Source organism: Anolis sagrei, chromosome 4, assembly GCF_037176765.1.
Source record: "Anolis sagrei isolate rAnoSag1 chromosome 4, rAnoSag1.mat, whole genome shotgun sequence".
Lineage (NCBI taxonomy): Eukaryota > Metazoa > Chordata > Lepidosauria > Squamata > Dactyloidae > Anolis > Anolis sagrei.
This window is the reverse complement of record NC_090024.1, coordinates 139,305,294-139,331,739: the sequence shown is the minus strand read 5'-3', so window position 1 is coordinate 139,331,739 and position 26,446 is coordinate 139,305,294. Positions and strand designations below refer to the sequence as shown.

The 26,446-nt window shown below is 39.8% G+C and overlaps 1 protein-coding gene across 4 annotated transcripts in view; it reads left to right on the top strand.

Annotated features, from left to right (window-relative positions):
* The first annotated feature begins 14,509 nt into the window (after window positions 1-14,509).
* The window catches only part of RALGAPA2 (Ral GTPase activating protein catalytic subunit alpha 2), a 158,284-nt gene continuing 146,347 nt past the window's right edge, over window positions 14,510-26,446 (top strand). For 3 of the 4 annotated variants that reach the window (XM_060774081.2, XM_060774080.2, XM_060774082.2), the window contains exon 1: window positions 14,510-14,964. In XM_060774081.2, the coding sequence (XP_060630064.2) occupies window positions 14,859-14,964 (106 nt within the window). In that variant the 5' untranslated portion in view covers window positions 14,510-14,858. The remainder of the gene's footprint in view (window positions 14,965-26,446) is intronic. The other variant, XM_060774083.2, reaches the window with a different exon arrangement.

Below are 26,446 nucleotides of genomic sequence, written 5' to 3'. Positions count from 1 at the left end.
TCCCACTAGATGCCACCAAAAATGCAAAGAAGTCTTTATCCCACCGAATGTCACCAAAAATGTAAGGAAGTTCCTAGACTGCTATTAAATTAAACTGCCACCAATATGTTTAGAGACGCTGGTCTTTAAGTCTCTATTTATCCCTATTTGCGTTGTGAGGTAACTTTGGTAGAGTGGAAAGCACTAAACGTAAAATCAATGGAGGAGGCAGGTTTAAAATACAAAGAGAACAAGTTTATTGTTGAACAAAGCGTAAATTGTTGCAATATTGAGAGATTGAGCTTGGCATATGTTTGATGGTTACAATATGGCTTGGTTGAGATACATTCAGGCTTTAGATGTTACAATCTTATAAACTTCTTCTTCAGTGAAGTGCTTTATTATTTCAGTGTTCCTTATTGTGAATATTCACACTGTTTGTCCTATACCGGATCAAACCACTGATCTCCAGTCTTACACTACTGGCGATCCTAAAACCCCCTCTGTTAGATTCTTTTTCCTCAAAGCAATCTAACTAGGTTTCCCTTCAGCTCCCTTGCTGAAGAAATATTCACAAACACTAAAACTAACTGAATCTACACTGCTTCACAGCACAGAGCCCTAACTGACTCTGCCCTCTTCTCAGGGTCTCATCCTCCTGACTAAACTACTTTCCCAGAGTCCTTTCTTGACTCTGCTATTCTCCCAGAGTCCTATCTGACTCTGCCAGAGTCCTATCTGACTCTGCCAGAGTCCTATCTGACTCTGCCCTCTTCTCAGGGTCTCTTCCTCCTGACTGAAAATTAACTGACACTTTCAAACCTTTTTCTCCTTAAGCTCCGCCCACCTCCTCTGCTTTGTCTTGTCACCATGGCAACCTATCCCTCACAGCTAGGCCATGGCAACAAATGTAAACCACAAATACAGTTTAAACACAGTATAATAAACACTTTATACACTTTATAATAAACATTTCTCTACACCTCCCTCTTGTCCTTCTTCCTCATCTCCAATTCTCTAGGCTACATGTGCTTCTGTCTTATGTCATTCCTCATTTTCTCTTCTCCTGCAATCTCAACTTCTCCTAGCCATGCTTATTCTTTTTCCTGCCACTATCTCTTTTCCTTTGCTCCCTCTACAAAGGAAACCATCAAATCATGACTAAAAATTGCCTGGGCCCTAGGATCCTCAGGGGAGGTCCTTCTCCACCTCACCACCATTGCAAGCACAGTTGAGAGGGCCTTCTCGGTGGCCGCCCTTCCGACTCTGGAACTCCCTGCCTAGGGAGGCTAAAATAACCCCCTCCTTATTGTCCTTCTGAGGGCAAGTAAATATATTTTCATTTAGTCATGCTATTAAAGAAGAAAGGTTTTAAGAATGAGACATAGGATGCTTTATAGTGTTTTACTTCTTTTCACAGTTGCTAAATTTTATTTATTTATTTATTTATTTATTTGATGCACTTATTAACCGCCATTCTCAGCCCTTACGGGCGACTCATGGCGGTGTACAGTACACATAAAAAGACAGTTACAAAGACCAGTATCAACAACATATAACTATACGACAAATACAAACTACATAAAAATCCGCTTCGTCTCTTAGTAGAATCATAGCCAGTCTCATCTTCCTTATACCATTCCAGTTCTCATTACCGTAATGTTGTTGCTTAGCACTTAATTAAATGCCCTCTCGAACAGCCAGGTCTTAAGGCTTTTTCGAAAGGACATGAGGGAGGGCGCCTGTCTGATGTGTGCCGGGAGAGTGTTCCACAGCCGGGGGGCCACCACCGAGAAGGCCCTCTCCCTCGTCCCCGCCAGCCGTTTTAATGATTTTAACTGACTTGCAGGATTAATTCTGTTTTAATAATTCTATGCTGTAGATTTTAATTGTATTGTTTTTTCTTAATATTGTGAATTACACTGGGTCTCAATCAAGAGATAAAAGTAAAAATAAACATTATTGTTGTTGGCAGTAGTGGTGATTGTAATTTCTCAGCATTTTAGTGTCTTGTTATGCTCAAGGGGGCTTGCTTCTGAATATCCATGCATAGGTAGGATTATCCTTTTGGTCTATATTGTTCTTTGGAACCATTATCACCATATCCCATGCCCAGAAATAGTTGGCAATCTTGGGGAGCTAAGGGTGAATTCCACAACTTAACTGTAAAAAGAAGGCAGAAAGAGGAACATGGCCAGGTATGGGCATCGGTTAACAAGAGAAAACTATTGAAAGAAGAGGGGCACTGCTTCTACCAGTCAAGTTCTTCAGTTTGCAGAACTTACTTTTGTGGACAAGAATGTCAAAAATTCTCAAGTCCAGAACATTTTTCTGTCTCCTTAAAAGACTGTCTGTGAGTTGAAGACTTCCAGTCTTGATTCCTGCTGCAGCTCACATTGGTAGCATGCATTTTGTAGCTGCCCTTTTCAAGTCAGCCTGACGCTGCATTAAACAGGCCCCCACACTGTCCTCCTTTCATAGGGACTTGAAGATGTGGCTCTTCAATCAAGGCCTTGAGAATATTTCAACACTACTTATCCTACATAGTAGTTGAACATCCTGCACTTTATCCTGTGCCCTTTCTCCATTACTGCAGCTGGCTCTTATTTTATTCCAATGTTTAAAGCCTGGCCACGGTGCCAGTAATTTACCACCACGGTTAGAGGATCACAGCTTAATTGAGCTTGAATTGATGTTTTTATATGTGCATGTGTTTTATTTTATTTTATATTGAATTCGCTTTTATGTTTGTTTTTAGGCACTTTGTGCCATCTGTAAGCTGTCCCGAGTCCCTTCGGGGAGATGGTGGTGGGATATAAGAATATAGTTATTTAAAGTTATAGTTTAGCTAGGACCTCAGACAATTGAAAAACTGAAGACCAAAGCATTACCAGATCCTTTCACCCAATGAAAATCTTAAATATAGAACATAAATATTCTATCTCATCTGGCAACATACTCACATCAATAGAGCATGTACCTCAGTTCCATACAATTTACCCTGCATTTTTTGCTGATTTTTCAGTTAATAGCAGAAAACAGCATAAATGTTGCACCACAAAGTCTTACTTGGCAGATTGTGCCTTATTAGCATAGTTACTGAGGAAGTGGAGCTCAAAGCATGAAATATCAATATCTCACAGGAAGTGGTGCAATATAGCCCCCTCTTCACTCCAAACACTGACAGGAGATGATAAAAATTTCTGTTCAAGATGCATCCGGAGAATCTTTTTTGGCTGATAGGCTAAAGCAGATAGGAAAAACATTTCCGTGAACTTAACTGCAGCTGGGAGATGGTTCCAGAAATTAAGCCCTGCCATCCCATAATTTTGTTCAGTAGAGCCATTAATATAAATGACTACCCAAATATCTTTAGTGTACCCTTCCTTGGACCTGGTAAAGCTTTTTCATTGAGGATTTTATTTTTAAGATATCTTTGCTAATCTCTAATTATCCATTTATGTATGATTTGGGGGGTTGACTGTACAATGCCCTGAAATCTTAATAGCTGAAATATTAAATACATGTTTTAAATATGTATACATATACATAAAATAAGAAAATGGAACTATCACAGAGGAAGTCAGAACATTGACATTATAACTTCTTGAAACAGAATATAACAAAACTGCAGTGAATAAATAATTAATAAGCCTGGTTGAGTAGTTCTTTTTCACTAGGTAGTTAGAACTGAGAAAAGTATGCACTGGACCTATGGGCTGTTGATACAGTAGATCTGGGAGCTTTATTTTTTACTGAACTGATTTCAATTTCGTTTGTCAACATCAGTTTTTAGGAGAATCTCTTTCATTTGACACAGCCCTTTATGCTTAGTTGCTATTTTGTATTGCCAAACTTTTGGATTTTAATTTGAACCTACCAGCATTGCATTTTATGTTTCTATGCTGCACTTTTTCAAAACTTTGTTTTCCTCTTTGTGAACCCATTTTTAAAAAAACAAATTGTATGTGGTCTAATATGAATTTTAATAAACAAAGCAAATCCGGTGGAGGTAACATGATCTAAGTGCATCAGGAACAACCTTGGCTGAGTTTATTTTGTTCTCCTTGAATTTCCAGTTACACAAGAACAACAGGTGAATTCTTCCTAACGCTTATGTGTTTGGTTTGTGAAATATTGTTTTGCTAAGACAGACAATCCATGCTTAGTCACAAGGAGACAGTTGGAGTGTCAGTGCCAAATGACCTCTTCTTGAACTGGGTGGATTCTGCTGTGGTTACTAAACACCTTTGCAAGATCTGAAGTTTGTGGTCTGTCGCTGACTGTAGTATGCTGAAAATCATAAGTAAAGTGATCTTAGAAGCTTTCTGTAAAAGCATACCCAAGCCAACTTTTTAAATCTTTCAAACTGAAGAGATTAGCTTTAAACTATAGAAAGAATACTATAATTATTTGGATTATTTTGTTTTTTTAATGCATAGACTTGTCATTATATTACAGTAAAACCAATTTATACTTACATTTATAAATAACTAGCCGCCCCCTGCCACGCGTTGCTGTGGCCCAACCTGGTGATCTGGAAAAAAAGTAACGAGAAAGTGTTGGTTTCTAATATATGTAATTTATTTATGCTTGTGGGTAAACAGTATTTCTTGTTGTTTCTTTGTCAGCGTTGATGTGGAGATTGTCTGGTTTGCCCACCCTGGAACATGCAACGTATAATTGTCCGCCTTTAGGGGTCCCTTTCAAATCTATGATACTATAAGAGTGTGTGTGTGAATCCTATCTATCTATATCTATGGCTGGATGGCTCTTTGTCAGGAGGGCTTTGATTACGTTTTCTTGCCCTGGTGAAGGGAGTTGGACTGAATGGCCTTAAATATTTTCTGTTAGTCGTGGGGGTTCTGTGTGGGAAGTTTGCCCCAATTCTGTCATTGGTGGGGTTCAGAATGCCCTTTGATTGTAGGTGAACTATACATCCCAGTAACTACAACTCCCAAATGCCAAGGTCTATTTCCCCCAAACCCCATCTGTGTTCATATTTGGGCATATTGAGTATTCGTGCCAAGTTTGGTCCAGATCCATCATTGTTTGAATCCACAGGGTTCTATGGATGTAGGTGAACTACAACTCCCAAACTCAAGGTCAACTCACAAGCTCTTCTAGTGTTTTCTCTTGGCCATGGGAGAACTGTGTGCTGAGTTTGGGTCAATTCCATCATTGGTGTTCAGAATGCTCTTTGATTGTAGGTGAACTATTAATCCCAGCAACTACAACTCCCAAATGACAAAATCATAATTTTTGAATGATGGTCACTCCTTGTGTTGTGAGACGTTTTGTTGCCAAATTTGGTGTGATTTCGTTCATTGGTTTTTAAGTTATGTTAATCCCACAAATGAACATTACATTTTTATTTATATAGATGTTATGCAAGCTTAAAAAACACTGTCCATATTTATTAACCTTACTATTGACTGAAATGAATCATGTGAAACACTTAAAATGAACCTTGCCTTGTCCACATTGGTTGCCTAATCATTTTGGGCTTAATTTAAAGTCCTAAACAGCTTAGGGGTGGTTATCTGAAACTGATTATACCCATAGGATTATAACCACATGCACTAACTGCCTATGGACTCAGTGCAAATTACACAACAGGTGGTTAAAGTTCTTTTTTTCAAGGCTGAAAAGATGTTCTGATTGAGATTGTTGTGCTTGGGTCAAAGCCTTAATCCTTTATTCACCCCCATATAATTTCTGTTGTGAAAATGACTTGGTAGGAAAGAGTTCAAAGTCCCATTTGATACTGCTGATACAAATCATCCTCCCACCGCTTTGAGCTTTTGGTCTGACAAAACACAGAGCATCCACTTACAGACCTCCCATAATCTCCTTTAATTCAGTCCTTAGATAAGAACTGAGCCTCTGCTCTGTTACTTGTTGGTATCATAAACCAACAGGTGGTCACAAAATACAGGGTCTTTTCAGTCAGGACATCTAGACTGTGGAATGTTATCCTTCAGAATGTCCAAAATCTGCTTGCTAGCAAACTTTTAAGAGCTGGCATTCTGGACATTGATATTATGATGGATTTTGTATGTTTTTCAAAAGGGACTTTGAATGGAATGTAGGAAAAGTTTGGAATGCACAGTCCTGGTCCCATGGCCAAAGCCAGACAAATACTCTAATCTTAATTCAAGTCCTGGACTTGTAGTTTCTCAAGTTGCTCCTGACATGGAAAAAATAATAATATCCTGGACAGTTTTCCTCATCAGTTGATGTTTTCAATGCTTGAACTTGCATTCAAGCATTGAAAACATCCTTTCTCTTCTACTGTAGAAGTTTTTTTTTGTGACTAGCTAGTGGGAGAAGAATTATTTATTTATTTATTTATTTATTTACTATGCTTCTATACCGCCATTCTCAGCCCGAGGGTGACTCATGGCGGTTTACAAAGTGGCACAATTCGATGCCCACAGCAGTACAAAGATAATTTAAACACTAAAAACATTTAACATGGATAAAAATTCATTACAAATAACATCAATAAACATAATAAAAAACCATAAGTCCTCCACATTTCATTACCAATCATTATCCAATTGCGTTGTCCAACTGTTCTGAGATCAGAGTTTAAGAAGGCATTCTTGCCTACTTCTCTACCCTCCCTCTACTACCGGGATTCCTATAACAGCATATAGGAAAGCATATGCCCTTTCCAATGCCAGAGATACAGCTTAATGGTGTAACATTAGAAAATGTTGACCATTTCCACTACCTTGGCAACCACCTCTCCACCAAAGTCAACATCAACGCCGAAATACAACACCGCCTGAGCTCTGCGAGTGCAGCATTTTTCTGAATGAAGCATCATTATCATCTTTAATTACTTATTAATCGCCCTCCATCCGAGATGCTCCAGGTGATTTACATAGCAGAAATTATACAGGATAAAACACATACGTATAAATATTAAAATTAACATGAGTCAAATGCTCTAGTAAAAAGCCAGGGCTTAAGTGCTAGGATAAAATGCCCTAAGTCACGCATGGCTCTCAAATAGGGAGGCAGGGGCAGAAATGGAGAAGGCCCTGCGTCTGGTGCTTTCCAAGTGCACTTCCCTAGGGCCCGGTATATAGAGCAAATCGCATTGGGATGGTCGTGGCGACCTCTGATGATGGTAGGAGAGAAGCAGAGAGTGTTTGAGGACCGGGACATCCGTAGACATACCAAGGTGCTTGTTTATAAAGCTATTGTCCGCCCAACCCTGATATACGCCTGCGAGACGTGGACTGTCTACAGACATCACATGCAACTCCTGGAACAATTCCATCAGTGCTGCCTCCGGAAAATCCTACAAATCTCTTGGGAAGACAGACGGACAAACGTCAGCGTGCTGGAAGAAGCAAAGACCACCAGCATTGAAGGTGGTCTTTCCGCCATCAGCTCCGCTGGACTGGCCACGTTGTCTGGATGCCCAACCACTGTCTCCCAAAGCAGTTGCTCTACTCCAAACTCAAGAATGGAAAACGGAATGTTGGTGGACATGAAAAGAGATTTAAAGATGGGCTCAAAGCCAACCTTTAAAACTCTGGCATAGTCAATGAGAACTGGGAAGCCCTGGCCCGTGAGCGCTCCAGCTGGAGGTCAGCTGTGACCAGGAGTGCTGCAGAATTTGAAGAGGCACGAATGGAAGGCGAAAGAGAGAAACGTGCCAAGAGGAAGGCTCGTCAAGCCAACCCCAACCGGGACCGCCTTCTACCTGGAAACCAATGACCTCACTGTGGGAGAAGATGCAGATCAAGAATAGGGCTCCACAGTCACCTACAGACTCACTAGAATACTGATCCTGGAAGACTATCCTACTCGGCCAACGAGGAATCGTCTAAGAACAGCATATCTGGGCAATCATGCGGGATCATAGAATCGCAAGAGTGCTTAGAGTGCTGGTATTTTGATTATGGTTTTATGCTTCCTCAGGATTTTATGGCACTGAAAAGTAGATTCTCTTGAAATAAATAATTCAATATTTGCAAGGTGGAATTTGTGAGGATAAATGCTGTCTAGCATATGTTTTGCCTTCAAAGAGAATAATGCAGTGGCTATTGACCTATGGTCTGCCGTCTTCTGGGGGGCGGGTGGCAAGATGCCCTCACAGGGGATCTGCAAAGGCTTAAAGAGATGTCATGAGCTTTTACAGTCAAAATACAAAAAGAGAGAGAGAGAGAGGGAGGGAGGGAGGGAGGGGAGGATAGACAGAAGGACAGTTACATATCAATCTCAGAGAGTAGGAATCTTTTGCTGGTGACAGACATAATTTGTACAAAGTTTTGTTACAATACCTCAAACATTTCAGAGGTTATGAAAATAACTGCTTGTTTGCAAAAATGTACCATGCACTTGCTACATCTGCACATGGGGAGAATATGCAAGAGAATAATGCTGAGTGGCTGAGAGAAAGCATATGATGTTTTTTGGTACCGCGCATAAGTTGCCCTCATAGCTGCACCAAACTTTAACATTGTCCACATTTTGGCACCTGATCCCAATTGAGTCTCAGATTTCTGTAGCTTTGCAAATAATGTTCTTGCAGAAATTCATGTATAAAAGAAAAACCGTGTTCGTGAAAATAATCAGATTTAATCAGTGTGAGTGAGTGTTTGGGCAGACCTCAGAGTAACTGTGGATTATTGAAAATGATCATGTTTCTTCTTTGACTTCTGTCAATAAAGGCATTTGAATATTGTCAGGTAAAGTAATGTTATGATTTCGTCATGAGCCTCAGCATGCACAGCTGGCTGAATTTAAAATGTATAAGGACTTACATTAAACCATGCCTGAGTGTTTAGATATTGTTGTTTTTATAAATTTGCTTTCTACAGTTTCAGTGACCCGCTGTCACCACTATGAAGAAAACAGACATACGTATGAACTTCTCTTGAACCTTCAGGGTGTTTCTATGATATGCTTGGGCTGAATGTCGACCTCCCACTTTCTACTTGCTGTGCAAGCTTCTCTTGAGGAAGTAATGAGAGGAAAGTTGGAAGCAGCTTAGTTTCCCTGCACTTTGCAGAGCATCAGACAGTTGTGTTGAGGAGTCCTCCCGATCTTGGAACATTGTATTTCCAAGTCTGCTTTTAATTTTGTGGTAGTGGGTTAAGTTTTTGTAGTCAATTGCAGTCCAAAATACAGAGTCCAGTACTAGCCATAGTTTCACACATCAATTCCACTAAATTCCTAAACCTGTTATTACTAGTGTAAGCTTTACTCAATGAAGCAAAACTTACTTCTGAAAACACATCTGCTGTTCAATGTCAGGGATGCCAGTTTATTTATTTCCGACATTTGTATCCTGTCCCATTTCAACCTCTGCAGAGGGACTCAGAGCAGCTAACAGGTCAGGCTTGAATTACATGTCAGTTTAAAACAGCCCCTAGTCTTCTGATTTCCAAATTGAAAACCCACGTTAAAAACAAAAACAACTCCTCTCTGCTCTTGGATTACATTTCTAGTGGGCAAAAGTGGCTCTTCAGGTATTACCAGACTGCAACTTTCATAATCTTTGAACATTAGCTCTACTAACTAGAGTTGCTGGGTATTGTGGAACAATATGATCTGGAGGCCACAACTGGACATCCCTGCTTCCCTGAAAGTACTGTCAGCCCTCTGTATCTATGGAATCTGCATCCACAAAGTCAACCACCAATTTCCCAAAAATGCCAAAACAAACCTTAATTTCTCCATTTTATATTAAGGACACAATTTTTCTACATCTTCCGAGGCCTAGTTGAATAGTATACCAAGCTGGCTTCCTGTTACTGATAGAAGAGTCTAATTATGTTTTGCAGAGCCAGTGTTGAAGAGGAGAGGCTACTGAGGCACAAATCAGGAGGAAGGAAAGAAAGAAAGCAGGAAGGAAGGATGGAGCATGAGAACGAATTAATGAGTGTAAATGGGAGCAGCTCTAGGCATATTCACTTTTGACTCTTCATGTTGTCATGAAGCTTCCCGGTTTCTAAGAGGAAAGATGACCCACAGGCTCTCCATTCTTGATCTGGACATGGTAACCATCCTGTTTAGCTAATCTGCCTCTTTCTTCCTGTTTTCCCCTTTGACTCTCCATGACATTTAGCCCCTCCAGACCTAGATTTCCCCATCTCCTCTGCCACTTCCCCTCAAGCTTCAATCTCAATTTCCTGTTTCTTTTTTCTCCGTTCACTCTCTACTAGCCACTGTTCAATTCAGTGTTAAACAGTTTGCTTGTTCCTTTCCTTGGGAAAGAGAGAATCACATGAGGCACAGACACTTGATATAGCAAGTAAATTTCCACCATGTTGGCCGCTTTCCCAATATCACTGTGTACTTGCAAGAAAAATATGTGTGTCAGGTAAGTACAATTCATTTTCTAACTATACCCGCCCTTGGGCAATTTAGATCATAACTCAGCGGCATTTATATTGTCCTTTAGGACAATCATCAGATGAAGTTAACCACTTCTACTCAGCCTCATCCCAAGTAGCTCCTAGTGATCCTGATGTTGCTATTGATATGCCACTCAAGGACATCTTAAACATTTTGGCAGATTAATAACAAGGTGATCTAGTTCTGTTTACCCTGCCTCCTTGGTCTTGCCACCTTTAAAAATGTGTTCCTATAGCTACAAAGTCAAACTTTATTCCTGAACTATATTTAGTGATCAGTGGACTTCTTTTACTTCTACCTCCTTCAAAAAATATACAACACCTTCTGCATTTAAAAAAATATCAGCATCCGTACAGCTGGCCTTAAACCTCCTTATATTAATCCTCCAGCATAGTCCATAGATTATATTTGCCAAGGAAAATCTACAATCTTGTTTATTTCATAAAACATCCCCACAGTTTAGAGTGTAACAGTCCAGTAACCGTTAAACTATCAAGCTATCATAGACAAATAAAGATGTCTTGGTCCAGAAAGCCTTGTGTCACAGTAAGTCAGCAAAAAGAACTGTGGGAATGTCAGGGACTTTATCAGTGCATAAAATGGTTCCTTTTAATGAAGCGGATCATAGCCCTGCCAACTGTACTAAAACACTGAATTAGATATGATTGTCCAGCATCTTGTCATATATGAATGATTTTAAAAAATGCTAGCTACACTAGACAATACTGAGATGTGAGCAATTTCCTGAAAATGTGATTGTTGCAGACAGCTAAGTGAATACAAACAAGAATTAAGGAAAGGAAAGGACCTATGCATGAATTAGTAATCATATAAAGTCATTCATGCAGTGTGAACCCATTACAAAGCCTGAAGGGCCACAGCACTGATTTTTTCAACTCTTGGACAGCCTGTCATGGCCAAAATGTTGGTCAACTGCAAGTGATGCTGAATCCTTCGGGCACAACCACACTGAACACTTAGGTTGGTTTGGAACTGGTTTAAGAGAAAATGGTTTCACTGTGTGGTTAAATTGGTATTTCTGGAGCAGGTTCAAAGCCAGAAAGGTGATTACATTAACCATAGAAGGTGAACTCAACCCACTTCCAGAAGCTGCACTACTCCAGAGGCTTAAGAGGCAGGAAAAAATTTAAAATGTCCAGCAGTCTTTCCCCACATGCTCAATTTTTTTCAACATGCTTCAGAGTTGGTGGATGTCTATAAAGCACTTTGCATTCTGCATAGCAGAATTTTGCTGTGCAACGTGGTTTAGATTTTGCTGTGCAATGTGGTTTAGATTTAGGGTTCACTGAAGTGCATTAAGGGACTTAACTCAGTCTTTCTTGCAACTTTACGTAATGCCCTGTAAACCCTTCATGCTGTGTTTTCTAGCCACCACAGGTTCGAGTGGACTTCAAGCTGCATTAGATGGTCAGCGTCGATGTGCCTCTAGTCACCAGTGGGTCTTGTTTTGGAGCATATTTTGAGAGACTCCTCCAAAACAGAAATGTTTAAGACAACTGATTTTTTTTAAAATGTGGAAATGCTTTACAGTTTTGTCTTATCATGTTTTAGATGCTGGCATGTTTTAAATTCAGTTCTGTTTTTAATTATGAAATATTATTTTAAAGTGGTTTTTAACAACATGATCTGTCTTAGTTGTATTTTGTCTTAATCCATGCTACAAGGCACTTTGGGTCCACACTTTTCTGAGTTCAACCAGCTTTAGGGATAGATCCAGTGCATCTTGGTGACATTCTCAGTTTATGGGGCTTCCATCCAAAGGGGATTAGGTGAGCTTCCTAGGCATCAACTTCAGCGTGCTTTTGTGAGCAGAGAATTGATTGTTTGAGGTTTTTAAGTTGATGTGCTCTCTTTAATATTTTACTACTTTTTATTATCAATGGCATTTTAAATTGTTTAAATTGGTTTTTTAATTGAATGGTTTATGTTATTTAAATTAAAATATGCAATTTATTGTGTTTCATCAGAACTGTGCTAGGAGTCATCTTGTATCACAACCACAGAAAAGGCAGGATATAATTCAGGTAGATACTGAACACAATTAGAGTAGCCACTAGGAAGGCTGAAAAACAAAATTTGACCAAGATTAGTTTATTATGTTTGCATGTGAATCATTAAAAGCTCCTTCTGTAAAAATACAACAGATACCATGACATTCAGCTGTTAATACAGGTTCAGCATCTCTTATTTGGAATCCCAAAATGAAGTTGAGTTTAGGTCAAGGACCATGGCTACGGAGGGTCCTGCTTGGCGAGCTTTTACAACTCCTCTTCAAGAGCGCTCACTGATGTTCTAAAATCTGTGGGTTGTTTCCATGATGGGGACATGAGTGAATAATAGGGGGGGAAAGGGGGGGGGTGTTTTCCTTCTTCGACCCACCCTCCACCCTCATAAAATAGACTGTCATTTTCTCTCTAGCACCCCCTTTTGGCTTATTGTTCTATTTTATAGTATTGAATGTTTGCCTTTTGTGTTATGAATTGCCTTGAGTCCCCATGAGATAGGATGGTGAAGAAATAAAGTTTTACTGTGGGCCCTTCCACACAGCCATATAACCCAGGGCCCTTCCACACAGCCCTATATCACAGAATATCAAGGCAGAACATCCCACAATATCTGCTTTTAACTGGGTTATCTGAGTCCACACTTAGATAATGTGGGACTTTCTGCCTTGATATTCTGTGACATAGGACTGTGTGAAAGGGACCCCAGAGGCCCCTTTCACACAACAGAATAAAATCCCACAATATCTGCCCTGTGGCCCCTTCCACACAGCTAAATAAAACCCCACATTATCAGCTTTGAACTGGGATAGATGGCAGTGTGGACTCAGATAACCCAGTTCAAAGCAGATATTGTGGGGGGGGGGGGGGGGGTTGCCTAGATGTTCTGGGTTATATGGCTGTGTGGAAGGGCCCAGAACATCAAGGCAGAAAATCCCACAATATCTGCTTTGAACTGGGTTATCAGAGTCCACAATGGGGACTTACATATTCCAGTTTGAAGCAGAAAACCTAGAATCTGATCCTGGGATACAGGTCCTGTCTGGGGACCTTCCACACAGCCCTATATCCCAGAATATCAAGGCAGAAAACCCCACAATATCTGCTTTGAACTGGGTTATCAGAGTCCACAATGGGGACTGTCTGGGGGCCCTTTCACACAGCCCTATATCCCAGAGGGAGCAAGTTTGTTTTCTGCTTCCCTGGAGACTAGGACGGGGAACAATGGCTTCAAACTACAAGAGAGGAGATTCCATCTGAACATGAGGAAGAACTTCCTGACTGTGAGAGCTGTTCAGCAGTGGAACTCTCTGTCCCGGAGTGTGGTGGAGGCTCCTTCTTTGGAAGCTTTTAAACAGAGGCTGGATGGCCATCTGTCAGGGATGATCTGAATGCAATATTCCTGCTTCTTGGCAGGGGGTTGGACTCTTCCAACTCTTTGATTCTATGATTCTATGAATATCAAGGTAGAAATATCTGCTTTGAACTGGTTTATCAGATAGTGTTGGATTTCCTGCCTTGATACTCTGGGATATAGGGCTGTGTGGAAGGCCTCTAGAAGAGCCCTGTAGCCCCTTCCACACACAGTTAAATAAAACCCCACATTAGGTTCTTGTAGGTTTTTTCGGGCTATAGGGCCATGTTCTAGAGGCATTTCTCCTGACGTTTCGCCTGCATCTATGGCAAGCATCCTCAGAGGTAGTGAGGTCTGTTGGAAATAGGAAAATGGGTTTATATATCTGTGGAATGACTGGGGTGGGGCAAAGAGCTCTCTGCTGAAGCTAGGTGTGAATGTTTCAGCTGACCACCTTCATTAGCATTTGAAGGCCTAACTGAGCCTGGGAAAATGTTCTGTTGAGAGGTGTTAAGATGTGCCTGGTTGTTTCCTCTCTGCTGTTGAACTGGGATATATGACAGTGCGGACTCAGCAAATCCAGCTCAAAGCAGATCTTGTGGGGATATTCTGGGTTCTGTGCCTGTCTGGAAGAGCCCTCAGCCGGCTACCTAGCCTTGCTGCACATGCGCAAAGGAGGCCACCGCCAGGTAGTAGTGGCGCGCGAGGAGGGGGGAAGTGCGCGCGAGGGGCCAGGGCGCCGAGGGGGAAGGAGCAGAAGACTACACCTCCCAGCATGCCTCGCGCCAGTTAGCCGCCCGCCCGCCCTTTGCAGCACCTTGGCCATGGTAGTTCCGAGATCATTCCAGAGGCGGGCGCTCAGGTAGAGGGAGGCCTCCTGCCTTGGTGGAGCGGGGCTTCGAAGCCTGGAGACGAGGAGGGAGGCTTAGAGAGAGAGAGAGAAGGGGAGAACAAAGAGGCGGCGGTGCTTCTGCCTTCCTTCCTTCCGCCTCTGCGCCTCGGCCTCTAGAGGGCGCTGCCTCAGGGAGCCCGCCCTTTTCCCTCACAGAAGCCGAGCCTGGCTCAGGAGGAGGAGGAGGAGGAGGAGGAGGGCGACGGTGCAGAAGGAGCCCCTCAGGATGTTCTCGCGGAGGGGCCACGCCGATGTCAAGAAGTCCGCCCAGAAGGCGCTGGACCCACGGAAGGATGTCCTCACGCGCCTCAAGCACCTCAGGGCGCTCATGGGTGAGTGAGTGAGAGAGTGAGTGAGTGGCAGGGAGAGAGGAAGGAAAGCAGAATCCTCTTAAGGCAGGCATGGGCCAACTTGGGCCCCTCTGGTGTTTTGGACTTCAACTCCCATAATTCCTAACAGCCTCAGGCCCCTTCCCTTTCCCCCTCAGCCGCTTAAGCCTGAGGCTGTTAGGAATTATGGGAGTTGAAGTCCAAAACACCAGAGGGGCCCAAGTTTGGCCCTACCTGACCTACACTATACTGACCTACACATTTGACAGCCTATTATGTTCTGGACTCCCTTCTGCAGCTCCCACCTCTGTATTATAGGAATAATTATGACTGGCTTCCCTTCATAGAAATCATACCACATGGAGGACTTTCTTTCAGCACTCAACAGCTCTCTGTTTTATGTTATTACTGCCTCATCTGCTGGTAGAAAGGTTCTCCTTTCAGGTTTACGCTGGCTCCACAGCCCATGGAGTTCTTCTTCCAGACTCCAAATGCCAGCATTGTGTGAATGTTTTGCCTATTCTTCCTCGCCTTCCTTCATTTCAAAATCTGTCCTCTATGAGAGATTCCCGTTCCTTTGCAAAGCTGATAGGAGGGTAAGACATGTCTTCATGAAGGAAGGAAGCTCTACCTCAAACAGGCGGAAAGGGCTGCAGGAGCAGGTGTCAGAGGATCAAGGAAGAAAATAGTATTATTATTATATTATTATATTTGGATTGCTGTGAGTTTTCCGAGCTCTCTGGCCACGTTCCAGAAGCATTCTCTCTTGACGTTTTCCCCACATCTATTTATTTATTTACAACATTTATATTCTGCCCTTCTCACCCCAAAAGGGACTCAAAGCGGCTTACAAGATATATATACATACAATATACTATATTATTAGTATAGTACAATATCAGAATTAAATATTACTATATTGTACTATACTATTAGGAACCTCCGGTGGCACAGTGGGTTAAACCCCTGTGCCGGCAGGACTGAAGACCGAAAGGTCGCAGGTTCAAATCCGGGGAGAGGCGGATGAGCTCCCTCTATTGACTCCAGCTCCTCGTATGGGGACATGAGAGAAGCCTCCCACAAGGATGATAAAAACATCAAATCATCCGAGCGTCCCCTGGGCAACGTCCTTGCAGATGGCCAATTCTCTCACACCAGAAGCGACTTGCAGTTTCTCAAGTCGCTCCTGACACGACAAAAAAAACAACTACACTATTATATTGTAATATTATTAGTAATATTACATGTAATATAAATATATAATTATAACATCATATTAATATTATTAGTATTATATTGCATTACATTATAATATTATTAATATTCTATGTATGTACAATATATTATATTACATTATATTATATCTATGGCAGGCAGCCTCATAGGTGTGGGTGAAACGTCAGGAGAGAAGATAGGACGTGTCTTAGGAAGGTCTACCTCAAACAGGAGGAAAGGGCTGAAGGAGCAAGTGTCAGAGATCAAGGAAGAAAATTATATTATAATCATCATTATTATATTTGGGTTGCTGTGAGTTTTCCGGGCTGTCTGGCCATGTTCCAGAAGCATTTTCTCCTGACATTTCACCTACATCTATGGCAGGCAGCCTCATAGGTGTGGGTGAAACGTCAGGAGAGAATGCTTCTGGAACATGGCCAGACAGCTTGGAAAACTCACAGCAACCCAGTGATTCCGGCCGTAAAAGCCTTCAACAACACATTATTATATTTATTTATACCCCGAAGGGGACTGAAAACATCTTAACATAAAAGCATTAGTATACAATTGAAAATGTAGAAAAATGCAAACATTAAAATAGAATTGAATTCATAGGTAGGTAAAGGTAAAGGTTTGTCCTTGACATTAAGTCTAGTGGGTGGCACTCATATTCATTTCTTAGCTGAAGAGCTGGCATTGTCCATAGATACCTCCTAGGTTACATGGCCGGCATAACTGCATGGAGCACCGTTATCTTCCCACCAAAGCAGTACCTATTGATCTATTCACATTTGCATGTTTTTGTACTGCTAGATTGGCAGAAGCTGGAACTAACAGTGGGAGCTCACTCTGCTCCCCGGATTCGAACTAATGACTTTTTGGTCAGCAGGTTCAGCATCTTAGTGGTTTAACCCGCTGCGCAAGCAGCACTTAAAAAATTCACAGGTGTTTTTTTTTTTGTTTTTTTGTCGTGTTAGGAGCAACTTGAGAAAACTGCGAGTCACTTCTGGTGTGAGAGAATTGGCCGTCTGCAAGGACGTTGCTCAGGGGATGCTCGGAAGGGCAGCGGGGAGGGGGCCATTCTGGTTTCCCTGGGAAGAAGGGAGTCTCAGACTTCTGGAGTAGCCACTGAGAAGGCCCACTATCTCGTTCCTACCAACTGAGCTTGAGATGAAAGTGGGACCAAGAGAAAGGTGTTCAACATCACAAAAGGACAGTTACCAGTGCCAAGGGGAAAAGGGAGAGGTGTCTTTCCAAATGCCAAAGTGAACAACAGTTCACTGTAACATAATATATCTAGATTGTGAAAAAAAGACTGGTTCCTCTAGTTCAGCTGTTTGAACTTTTATTTGGTAAACACAAGGCAAAAGTGTTTTGCAGAAATGTCAGCATAAAGTCACACTCAAGCAGGAAGCTATTGTGCAGACATAGTCCCTCGAAAAAAGGTTTCTTTTGCTCAGAGAAAATAACCTTTCATGCACCACAAGGGTGTTTGTGTTGCACAGTATCTTGCAGTAGTCATTGAGGACCTTTCCACCCAGCCAAATGATTCAGAATATCAAGGTAGATAATCCAAAATATTGGTTTTGATCTGGATTTTCTGAGTCCTCACTGCCATATCATCCAGTTCAATGTGGATTTTATACAGCTGTGTGGAAGGGGCCCGACTGTTGAACCAGTGTCTAGGACAGCCTATGCTATGGGAGGAACCATTGAGGAGACTTTTGTGTAGTGTTGCAGACTCTGAAACTAAAGTTGACTTGTCCTTATCAAGCCCAGCTAGAAAGAGAATGGCGAGTAAAATATTAGGGATTTTAAAAAAAACCAAACTCAACATATACAGAATATGCTTTTCCTAGAAGAATAAAAACATATAATTCAAAGGTTAAGATCACACAAAACTGTAAGAGGTTTGTTGATTTTTAAAGGGGACTGATAATGTAAATAATCCTGTGCCTCATTGAGATTATAAATGTCCCTCCCTCCTGCCTGTAGGGCAGGTGTCATAGTATCAAGAAAGAAAATGGTATTATTATTATTATTATTATTATTATTATTATTATTTATACTACAAAGGGGACTCAAAGCAGGTTGACATAAAAGCATTAGTATAAGGTTTATTAGTATACACTTCCCATTTCTTTTATAAGAAATCACGTGATGCCAATATTTTACCTGATTCATATGTATCTTGTTGGGGAAAACTATGTGAAACATTTGTATCTGAAAGTATCGTGGTTATACAGCAGTTTGTAAAATGTGAAACTTGTATATAACATCATCACCACCTTATGCTTTCACATTTTCTCAACCTTTAATAAGCATATAAATGTCACAGAACATGACTAAACAATAAAAACTTTGTAATTTTCCATTAAAAAATCAACCTCAGCCTCTGTTTCACCTCCTTTATCACTCTCCTTTCAGTAAACAGATCTTTTCAGGAAGTTTCTCATGATTATTCTCAGAGAGGGGATAAGCTATGCTGCTCCAGACTGCAAGTAGAGCTCACCTAACTAAGAACATTTTAAAAAACAAAATCCCACATGTGGAAAATTAAGGCCACTTCCACACTGTATTATTTGACAGTGGAGACTCATATAATCCAGTTTAAATCAGATAACCTGGGATCAGATCCTGGGATATAGGGCAGTGTAGAAGGGGCCTTAGCATCGGAGGGAAAGCAAGAATACTGCTCCAGAAAATCTATAAATTAAGAGGGTATTTTGTGTATAGAATTGTTTTGGTGACTCTTAACAGTTGAAGGAATGCAGCCCCAATATGTTTACTGCAACTAGGTCAATCTCCAGCTGATATTATTGAGGCTTGTTTACATTAGCTTATTTTAGTTACACGTTTTCATTGTACATGTTTATGGTGAGTAACAGTTTATATTTTGAGGTTCCCTTTGTAAATATAAAAATACTCTTTGTGGTGTATGAATCTTAGGCCTTGATAAAAGACGTATTTTCAAATACATATTTTCTGTGCCTTTGACAGAAGCGTAGATGACTTCATTGTTCTAATATGCACGTTTTTGCTGAAATTTACAGTATGTAATCTATTTTTAAAGTAAGATTATCAAACAAAATAAACTACACTTGATGAAGATAATTAACCTGTTTAATAGGTTAATTGGCTGTTTAATAGGACTGAGGGAACAACAAGGAATTCACAAGGAGGTTTTTGATCGTAAGTTTATATTACTCTCAATATAGTTATGCACAATGTTTTGGTGCACGGTTTATTTCCAAAGTAGATGACAATTACAATTGAATGCCCCTAAAAGAGATCTAATCTAATAGGTTTGTTTTAGGGATATTTAGAGATAATTTCATCAGTTTCATCTTCTGGGCATGGATTATATAATCCAGGTCTTTCTCTGTTCTCTCTCTTGAGAACAGAACTGCAGATGAAGATGTTAGTCCACAAAAATGTTGATCTTCTATTCTCTCTTGGAAATAGAACTGCAGGTAAAGATGTTAATCCACAAAAAATGTTGATCTTCTGCAGTGTGTGTCTGTATACTTCTAACAGTCTAATGCTGTCAGTTGAAGAAAACAAATGAAAACAAGGGAAGATAATTTATGGCCTTCCCATATCCTTAACAGTGTATGGAAAATAACCTAGAGGTGAGGAATTATATGCCATGACAAACTATACAAGTATCGTGTGTGCTGGTGTATAAGACTACTTTTAAACCCAAGAACATTTTCTCAAAAGTCAGGGGTCATCTTATACGCAGGAGTAGTCTTATACACGGGGTAGTCTTATGCACAGGAGTAGTCTTATACATGGGAGTAGTCTTATACACGGGAGTCGTCTTATAGAGCGGGTGCTAAAACTTCCAATCGAATTGGAGAATCTGTGGTTGCCGCATATGGTGGGGGAAGCTCAAAAATGGCAGTGGCCATGTCCCTGCCATATGCAGCGACTGTATGAAAGCATTAAGGGCGACGCTGTACAAGTATGGTAGAAGAAAATCCATTCATCAGGATTCGTGGACTTAATGCGGTCCCGATGGTGAGGTGAAGGGGCGCCTCACCTGGAAGGTGTAAGTGAAGGGCAGAACAAGCTGCAGGCTTCCGGGGAAAAAAGAGATAGAGTGCCTCTGGGCCCAGACAAACACACCTCTTTTACCTGTCTGGCCCACCCTTGTATCCTATTACCTTACCTCCCCCTCTGCCTCTCAGATCTCGCTCCTGAAGACTGCAGTGAAGCGGTGCAGGTGCGCATGTGCGAGATCTGAGAGACAGAGAAGGAAGTACAGTAATAGGAAAATTACCATATTGAAATCAAATCTGATGCTTTTTAAATTTTTATTTGGTGTGCATTGGAAGAGGGGTAGTCTTATACGGAGAATATATCCCAAACTCTATATTTTAACTGGAAAAGTTGTGGGTCGTCTTATACGCCCAGTCATCTTATATGCCAGAATATACGGTAGCTTCTAGGAAGGACAGAAAAGGCAGGAGTAGGGGAGGTTACCTTTCTTTTCCTTTTCTAAAACAAACCTGCTCCTTCACAGCATTATATAGCAAATGTTTGCTGAGGTTTGTAGTCTACCCTCAACCTGAGCCATTTAATGTTCTAGGAAGGAAGGTTTCAAGGAAAGTGGGACAGAAAAAATAAAGAAACTTGTTGCCTTTAACAATGCTTCAAGACTTCTATTCTATATTGATTGGAACCCTGATAAGCAAAACTCTTGTGGCTGGCTGGAGGATAGAGATTACATTGCGATTTTATGACTAATTATGTTTCTTTGTTGCCCAGGTGACATATTTGGGTTGACTGTATTGGAAATACAGCAGGATCATAATGAAATAAAATGAAGTAGAAATAAAACTGCCAAAATTAAATAAAAATGCTGTGACTTTTCTTTTAATGCATAGTTAGCAGGAAACAAATTTTAACAACACTAAGAATGAATTCAGATGTTGGAAAGTTAAGAAACCAAAAACATGTGACACAGTTTATCTCAATTTTTATGTCATGCAAAGCAAAGGCATGTGGATTCATCACGTGGTTTGGTCTAGGAGATATTTTTGACTTGTTGATGCCAGTATTATTGAAGTCTATGAATCTACACTTCGTATGTTAAAGTAGACTATTGCTCATGTATGACGTAGTTTTAAAACTTTATTCTTAGATTAGCTTACATAAATCATTTTGATGACTCTGATGACAGATTGTTCCTTATATATTAGGAAATGAATTCTTACTGTTATCAGTGATTTTCCTTTTTCTTGAATAAGTGAAAATCTTGGATTTATTTTGATTTCAGTCTTGCCTTCAAGTTAGGCTTCCTAGTTGAAAGCAGTTAATGCAAATAACATTTAGCGAATGTTACAGTGCCACATCTCACTTTACGATGGACACTGAAAGCCGGTAAAAATGTAGTATTATTGTGTTTGGATATATCCACAAAACACTCCATCCCTCCACAAAATGTTTGGATACTTTTTACAAGTTTTTCTGAGATAGGAGTTCTATAGCTGAGTGAGAACTAGAGAGAATTTAGTTGTATGTTGATATAAATCTTTTGCAAAAACTTTACTTATGGTGTTGTTATGATTTCTAACAATTTTTATATGAGAAATCCACAGTATTTCCTAACACGTTTAGCTTCTCCAGATTTACCAAGATTCACATTATGCTCAGATCATAATCTCATAATAAAATGAAGCATCCACTTAAACCATAAAGAGAATAAATACTTTGTAACTTATTTGGATGCATACAGAGGACAAGTGACGGAAAATATGCAGAAGATGTGTGTGATACTACCATGAAAATAGTTTGCATTTGTTTTAGCGATGGTTTAGCGTTACATTGATGAGTCTAGTTTTCACAGATTCTGCACTCTTTCCTTCCCTGGCATGATTGCAAGGGGAAAATATGAAGCACAAGGAATGCAGTTTGATGTGAGCAGGAAATCATATTCATACTGTAAAGGCGAATCTTTCCAAGTCTAAGATTAAGTGCTTCCAAATTTATTTCAGAAACTTGTACCTCACATATTGTATGTTTGAGCAACACTGATAAAACCAGTGGTATTTTTAAACAAATTAGATAAACAGAATATAGCATTAAATTTTTAGCCCAGTTAGTTAGACTAATTGTATGCATACGCACTGTATGCTGCCAAGACAAATTCCAGTAGTTTATCTGAGAAGTGCCATCATGGGATGAAAGTAATAGTTAATAAGGACTCAAAAGATTTTGGCATCTTCACTGATGGGAAGCTATATTCTTGACCAGCCCATTAACATCTTTCTTAAAATCTTTAATATGTGCAGTAACTGCCTTTAAATACTTTTCTCCTAAAAAATAAAGTTGAAACCATATTCATCAATCTTATTCATTAACTATGAAAAGCCCTGGTGAATCTACATAGTTGGAACAAATTTTAAATCCTTCTTAGACATCTGGAAATCCTGTTGCATCTCAAAAACTAACATATTACAGCACGAGATTTATGGAGCATATTACTCTTCATCAGGAAAACAGTCAGGAAAAAAATGACTGTTTCAGTTAGCTTTCCGGGGAAGACAATTGTACTAAACCAGACAAACCTGTTTCTTCACAGACTTGCCAAGTTTGAAAGGAAAAGAGAATGTTGTTGTATCTGTTTTCCTACAAAATATTTGACTACTCTGGTTTGATTCTAAAAATGGCAGAATTAGCTACCACCATCACTTATGTCGTCAGCAGGGTTCAGTTTATTTATTTATTTTGCTTTGGAAGTGTTTGTACAACCTCCCTTTCTCCAATTTTAAAGAAGTTTGTTTAGTGGACCAACATATTTATATTCATTTCACTTAAACATGAAAATTTGCCCCTTAATGACCTCCTCTGAGTTTTACTTCCCATGTTCTTTTTTGTTTATTTTCTTTTCACTTTCCTAAACAGCTATAAATATCCACCATTTACATTGCTTACAATATGACAGATATATTTAGAATAAAAGCAATATAACTGTTCAGAAATAAGTTGCACAGGGTTTGTTATGGCTTGCTCCCTATAGTCTTTAAAATTGCAACTTTAGTCTTATAATTACAGTGGGAGAGTTTTAACGATATGTTTATCTCTTCCATTTGTCAACTGAATTCAAAACAGTGTATCCAGACTTAATTATCCTATATACTCATGTAGAAGTCTAGAAATGTTAGTCAAAAGATCACACACCCCAAAAAAAAAACCTGGGTTGACTTATCCATGGGTCAGCCTAAGTACTGTAACTTAAGCTCTTATCAAAAAAAAAATCATCCCCTTCTCTAGGAAGAGTGATGAAAGGCAAGAGCTTAGTTCATCCTGTGGGAACATAAAAGAAGCATTGACCTTCTCTATTTTTTCTGCCATAACACTGTTAGAGTTCATTTCTGAAGTAACAAGTAGTAACTCCTTCTTGCTGTGGGCTGTTGGAGGTGGTTGCTGGAGCTAGATTGTTGAAGAGATGCATTTGGAGGAGTTCGCTGGAAGGAGTTTGGAGTTCTACAAGACTTGTGTCTCAAAGAGAAAATTTGGACTCGGAATGTATATATGTTCTTTTATAAACTCTGCAAAGAAAACAACTGAGTTTGTTTCTTGGTCAAAGGCAAAATACTTCTGCGTTTGTGAGTGTCTGCATTCATCTTCATCGCGATAGGCACCACTCCTGGATGCTTTGAATGCCTGGAAAGAGAAAGTGTGGTCCCAAAATCTACCCTTGAGTTTTACATGTGGTTGACTTATACATGAGCATGTGTGGTACATGAGCACAATCATTGAACTTGCTTTGCTTATTATTTCATTGTAAAACTTGGTTTATTTGCTGTGGTTGTTGAAATTTCTTTTGCAGTCTTCATGTTTCTTTGTTTGTTCCGCAAGAAACCAGATCTAAAGGGGAACAACAAAATACATAGGTACATAGTTCGTGTCACCATCTATTATTAAGTGATGTAACAAATTTGCAGTTATTATGAAACTGATTACCCAAGGGACAGTACAGCATGAATTAGTATCTCCCTAGCTAACTAATCAATAAGTGCTTTGTAGACCCAAACATTCATTGCTTAATACAAAACAACATTGTTTTTGTATTTTGAATTGTTGCAGTGACAGAAGGTATTATATAGTGTGAATTGTCCTTTTCTACTCTTAATATCATTTCTAAGGTTTTGGTGTTTTTTTAAATAGGAAAACCAATTGAAGAATTTATATAGAAGTGCCACAAGTAGTCATGGCAGAAAATGAAGGAACAACTGAAAGAGTACAGAGAAATAGGGACAATGAGATATAGATAGGGATAATGTTGTTAGACGTGCTGTTTATTCTAACAGAATGTACTAGATTTATAAATCACAAGTACAGATCACCACAGAAGTGGTAAGAGAGGAAAGTGGTGACAGGCAAGGAAAAGAACAGAGCAACGTTAACTGGACATGTTTCTAGAATACCGTTCTATATATTATGAAATAAAAGTCTACAGTATAGATTCAATCGTGTTTGTAATATTAATTATAGTTGGGAATATAGTTTAGTAGACCTGGAATTACTGTATGTGTGTGCATCTACTTAGAAGTAAGCCAAGGCAGTGTAATATGTACTTAGATGAAAATATATGTGATTTAAGAAGAAAATAAACCAAAAGTGAAAAAAATAGTTTTGAATGTTAGTTTCAAACACATATCTTCTTTTGCTATTTTTCATTTTATCGGATTGTTTTATGAACCCTTCATCTGATGATATTATTTAACTAAAAGGGTTTCCACAAAGAAATAAATAGAGCAAGCGGAGGGACGGGGGATCGGTCCTCCATTTCATTCAGATTATGACAATTGCATACTTAACCTACTTTCTTAATGTGTTTTCTGTCTTACCTGTATTATCTGAGTCACTGATGCACATTAATGTAGTTTCTCAGGAAAATCTCTTAGTCTTCCCAGCTCTGTTCTAAACCTAGTGATGGAGCTGGGTGTAAGCAGAAACTTTAACTCCATCACTTTGTTTTAGAGCTGTGTTAACCGAGAGGAAGTTCTATGGGTCTCCATTTATATTAAAGAGATAAATTATTGAGTCTATTCGTAGGTTCATATGAGAACATTGAGTCTATTGGCAAGGCTTCTTCTAATGGCCAGGACAAATTTGTAGCATTTTCAGAAGTCCTCTCTTTCACTAACTGATATTCTCGCTTATTATCAGGATCTATCTATTTCCTTTTTTTCCTTATTATCCTTGTGCTTGGTGCAATATTGAACTAAAACAGAATACTAGAAGTATAATATGTTAATAATAATGTGCACATTACTGACATAAATGTTTCCTTAGGTTGCAGTAACTTCCAGTTCACTTTAATCCTATTGCTCATCCTATGTAGGAGCTCCCGGTGGCGCAGTGGGTTAAACCCCTGTGCCGGCAGGACTGAAGACCGACAGGTCGCAGGTTCGAATCCGGGGAGAGGCGGATGAGCTCCCTTTGTCAGCTCCAGCTCCCCAAGTGGGGACATGAGAGAAGCCTCCCACAAGGATGATAAAAACATCAAATCATCCGGGCGTCCCCTGGGCAACGTCCTTGCAGATGGTCAATTCTCTCACACCAGAAGCGACTTGCAGTTTCTCAAGTCGCTCCTGACAAGACAAAAAAAAATCCTATGTATGACTGGTTCCTAGTGCTTTGATCTGGGAATTTTCTGATTTTCCCAAAAGTATGATGACATTTCCAAGTGGTTTGTGAAGCACTACAGAATTCATTTGAAACCAGATAACCTGTTGCCTTAGTAAAATTCACCGATAACTTTGTAAACTCAATGAATAGCAGATGAAACATCCCACTGTGCAGCACACATAAATTATCTAAGTGGGTTTGATTTATTCTGTCAGATGTTAACTAAACCAATTTTTAGACTTGGTGTAAGATTTTGTAAAAATGATTTTGAGAACAAGTGAAGGTTATTTATGTGGGCATTTGCTTAGGTTTCTTGATAAAAAATTTTCCCCTCTCTGGAAGTTGCTGTTTGTCGTGGGTTTCCAAAATAGACAGAACATCAAATGTCAGATCTTCATTTTTTGCCTGTCACTTATTTTTGCAATCATGGCTCTGAATGCTTTGCTATCTTCAGCTTATAAAGTAAAATTATTCAGTGCAGTTGGTTTTTAATCAGGTCATTCTGTCTGAACCTGAGCAGTTACCTTACTTATAAAGGTGAGGCAAGTTTTAGTATGAAGTCATTGCAGATACATACTGTCTCTACTTTGTCAGACTCAGGTTGAACAGGTAACTAAATAAATAT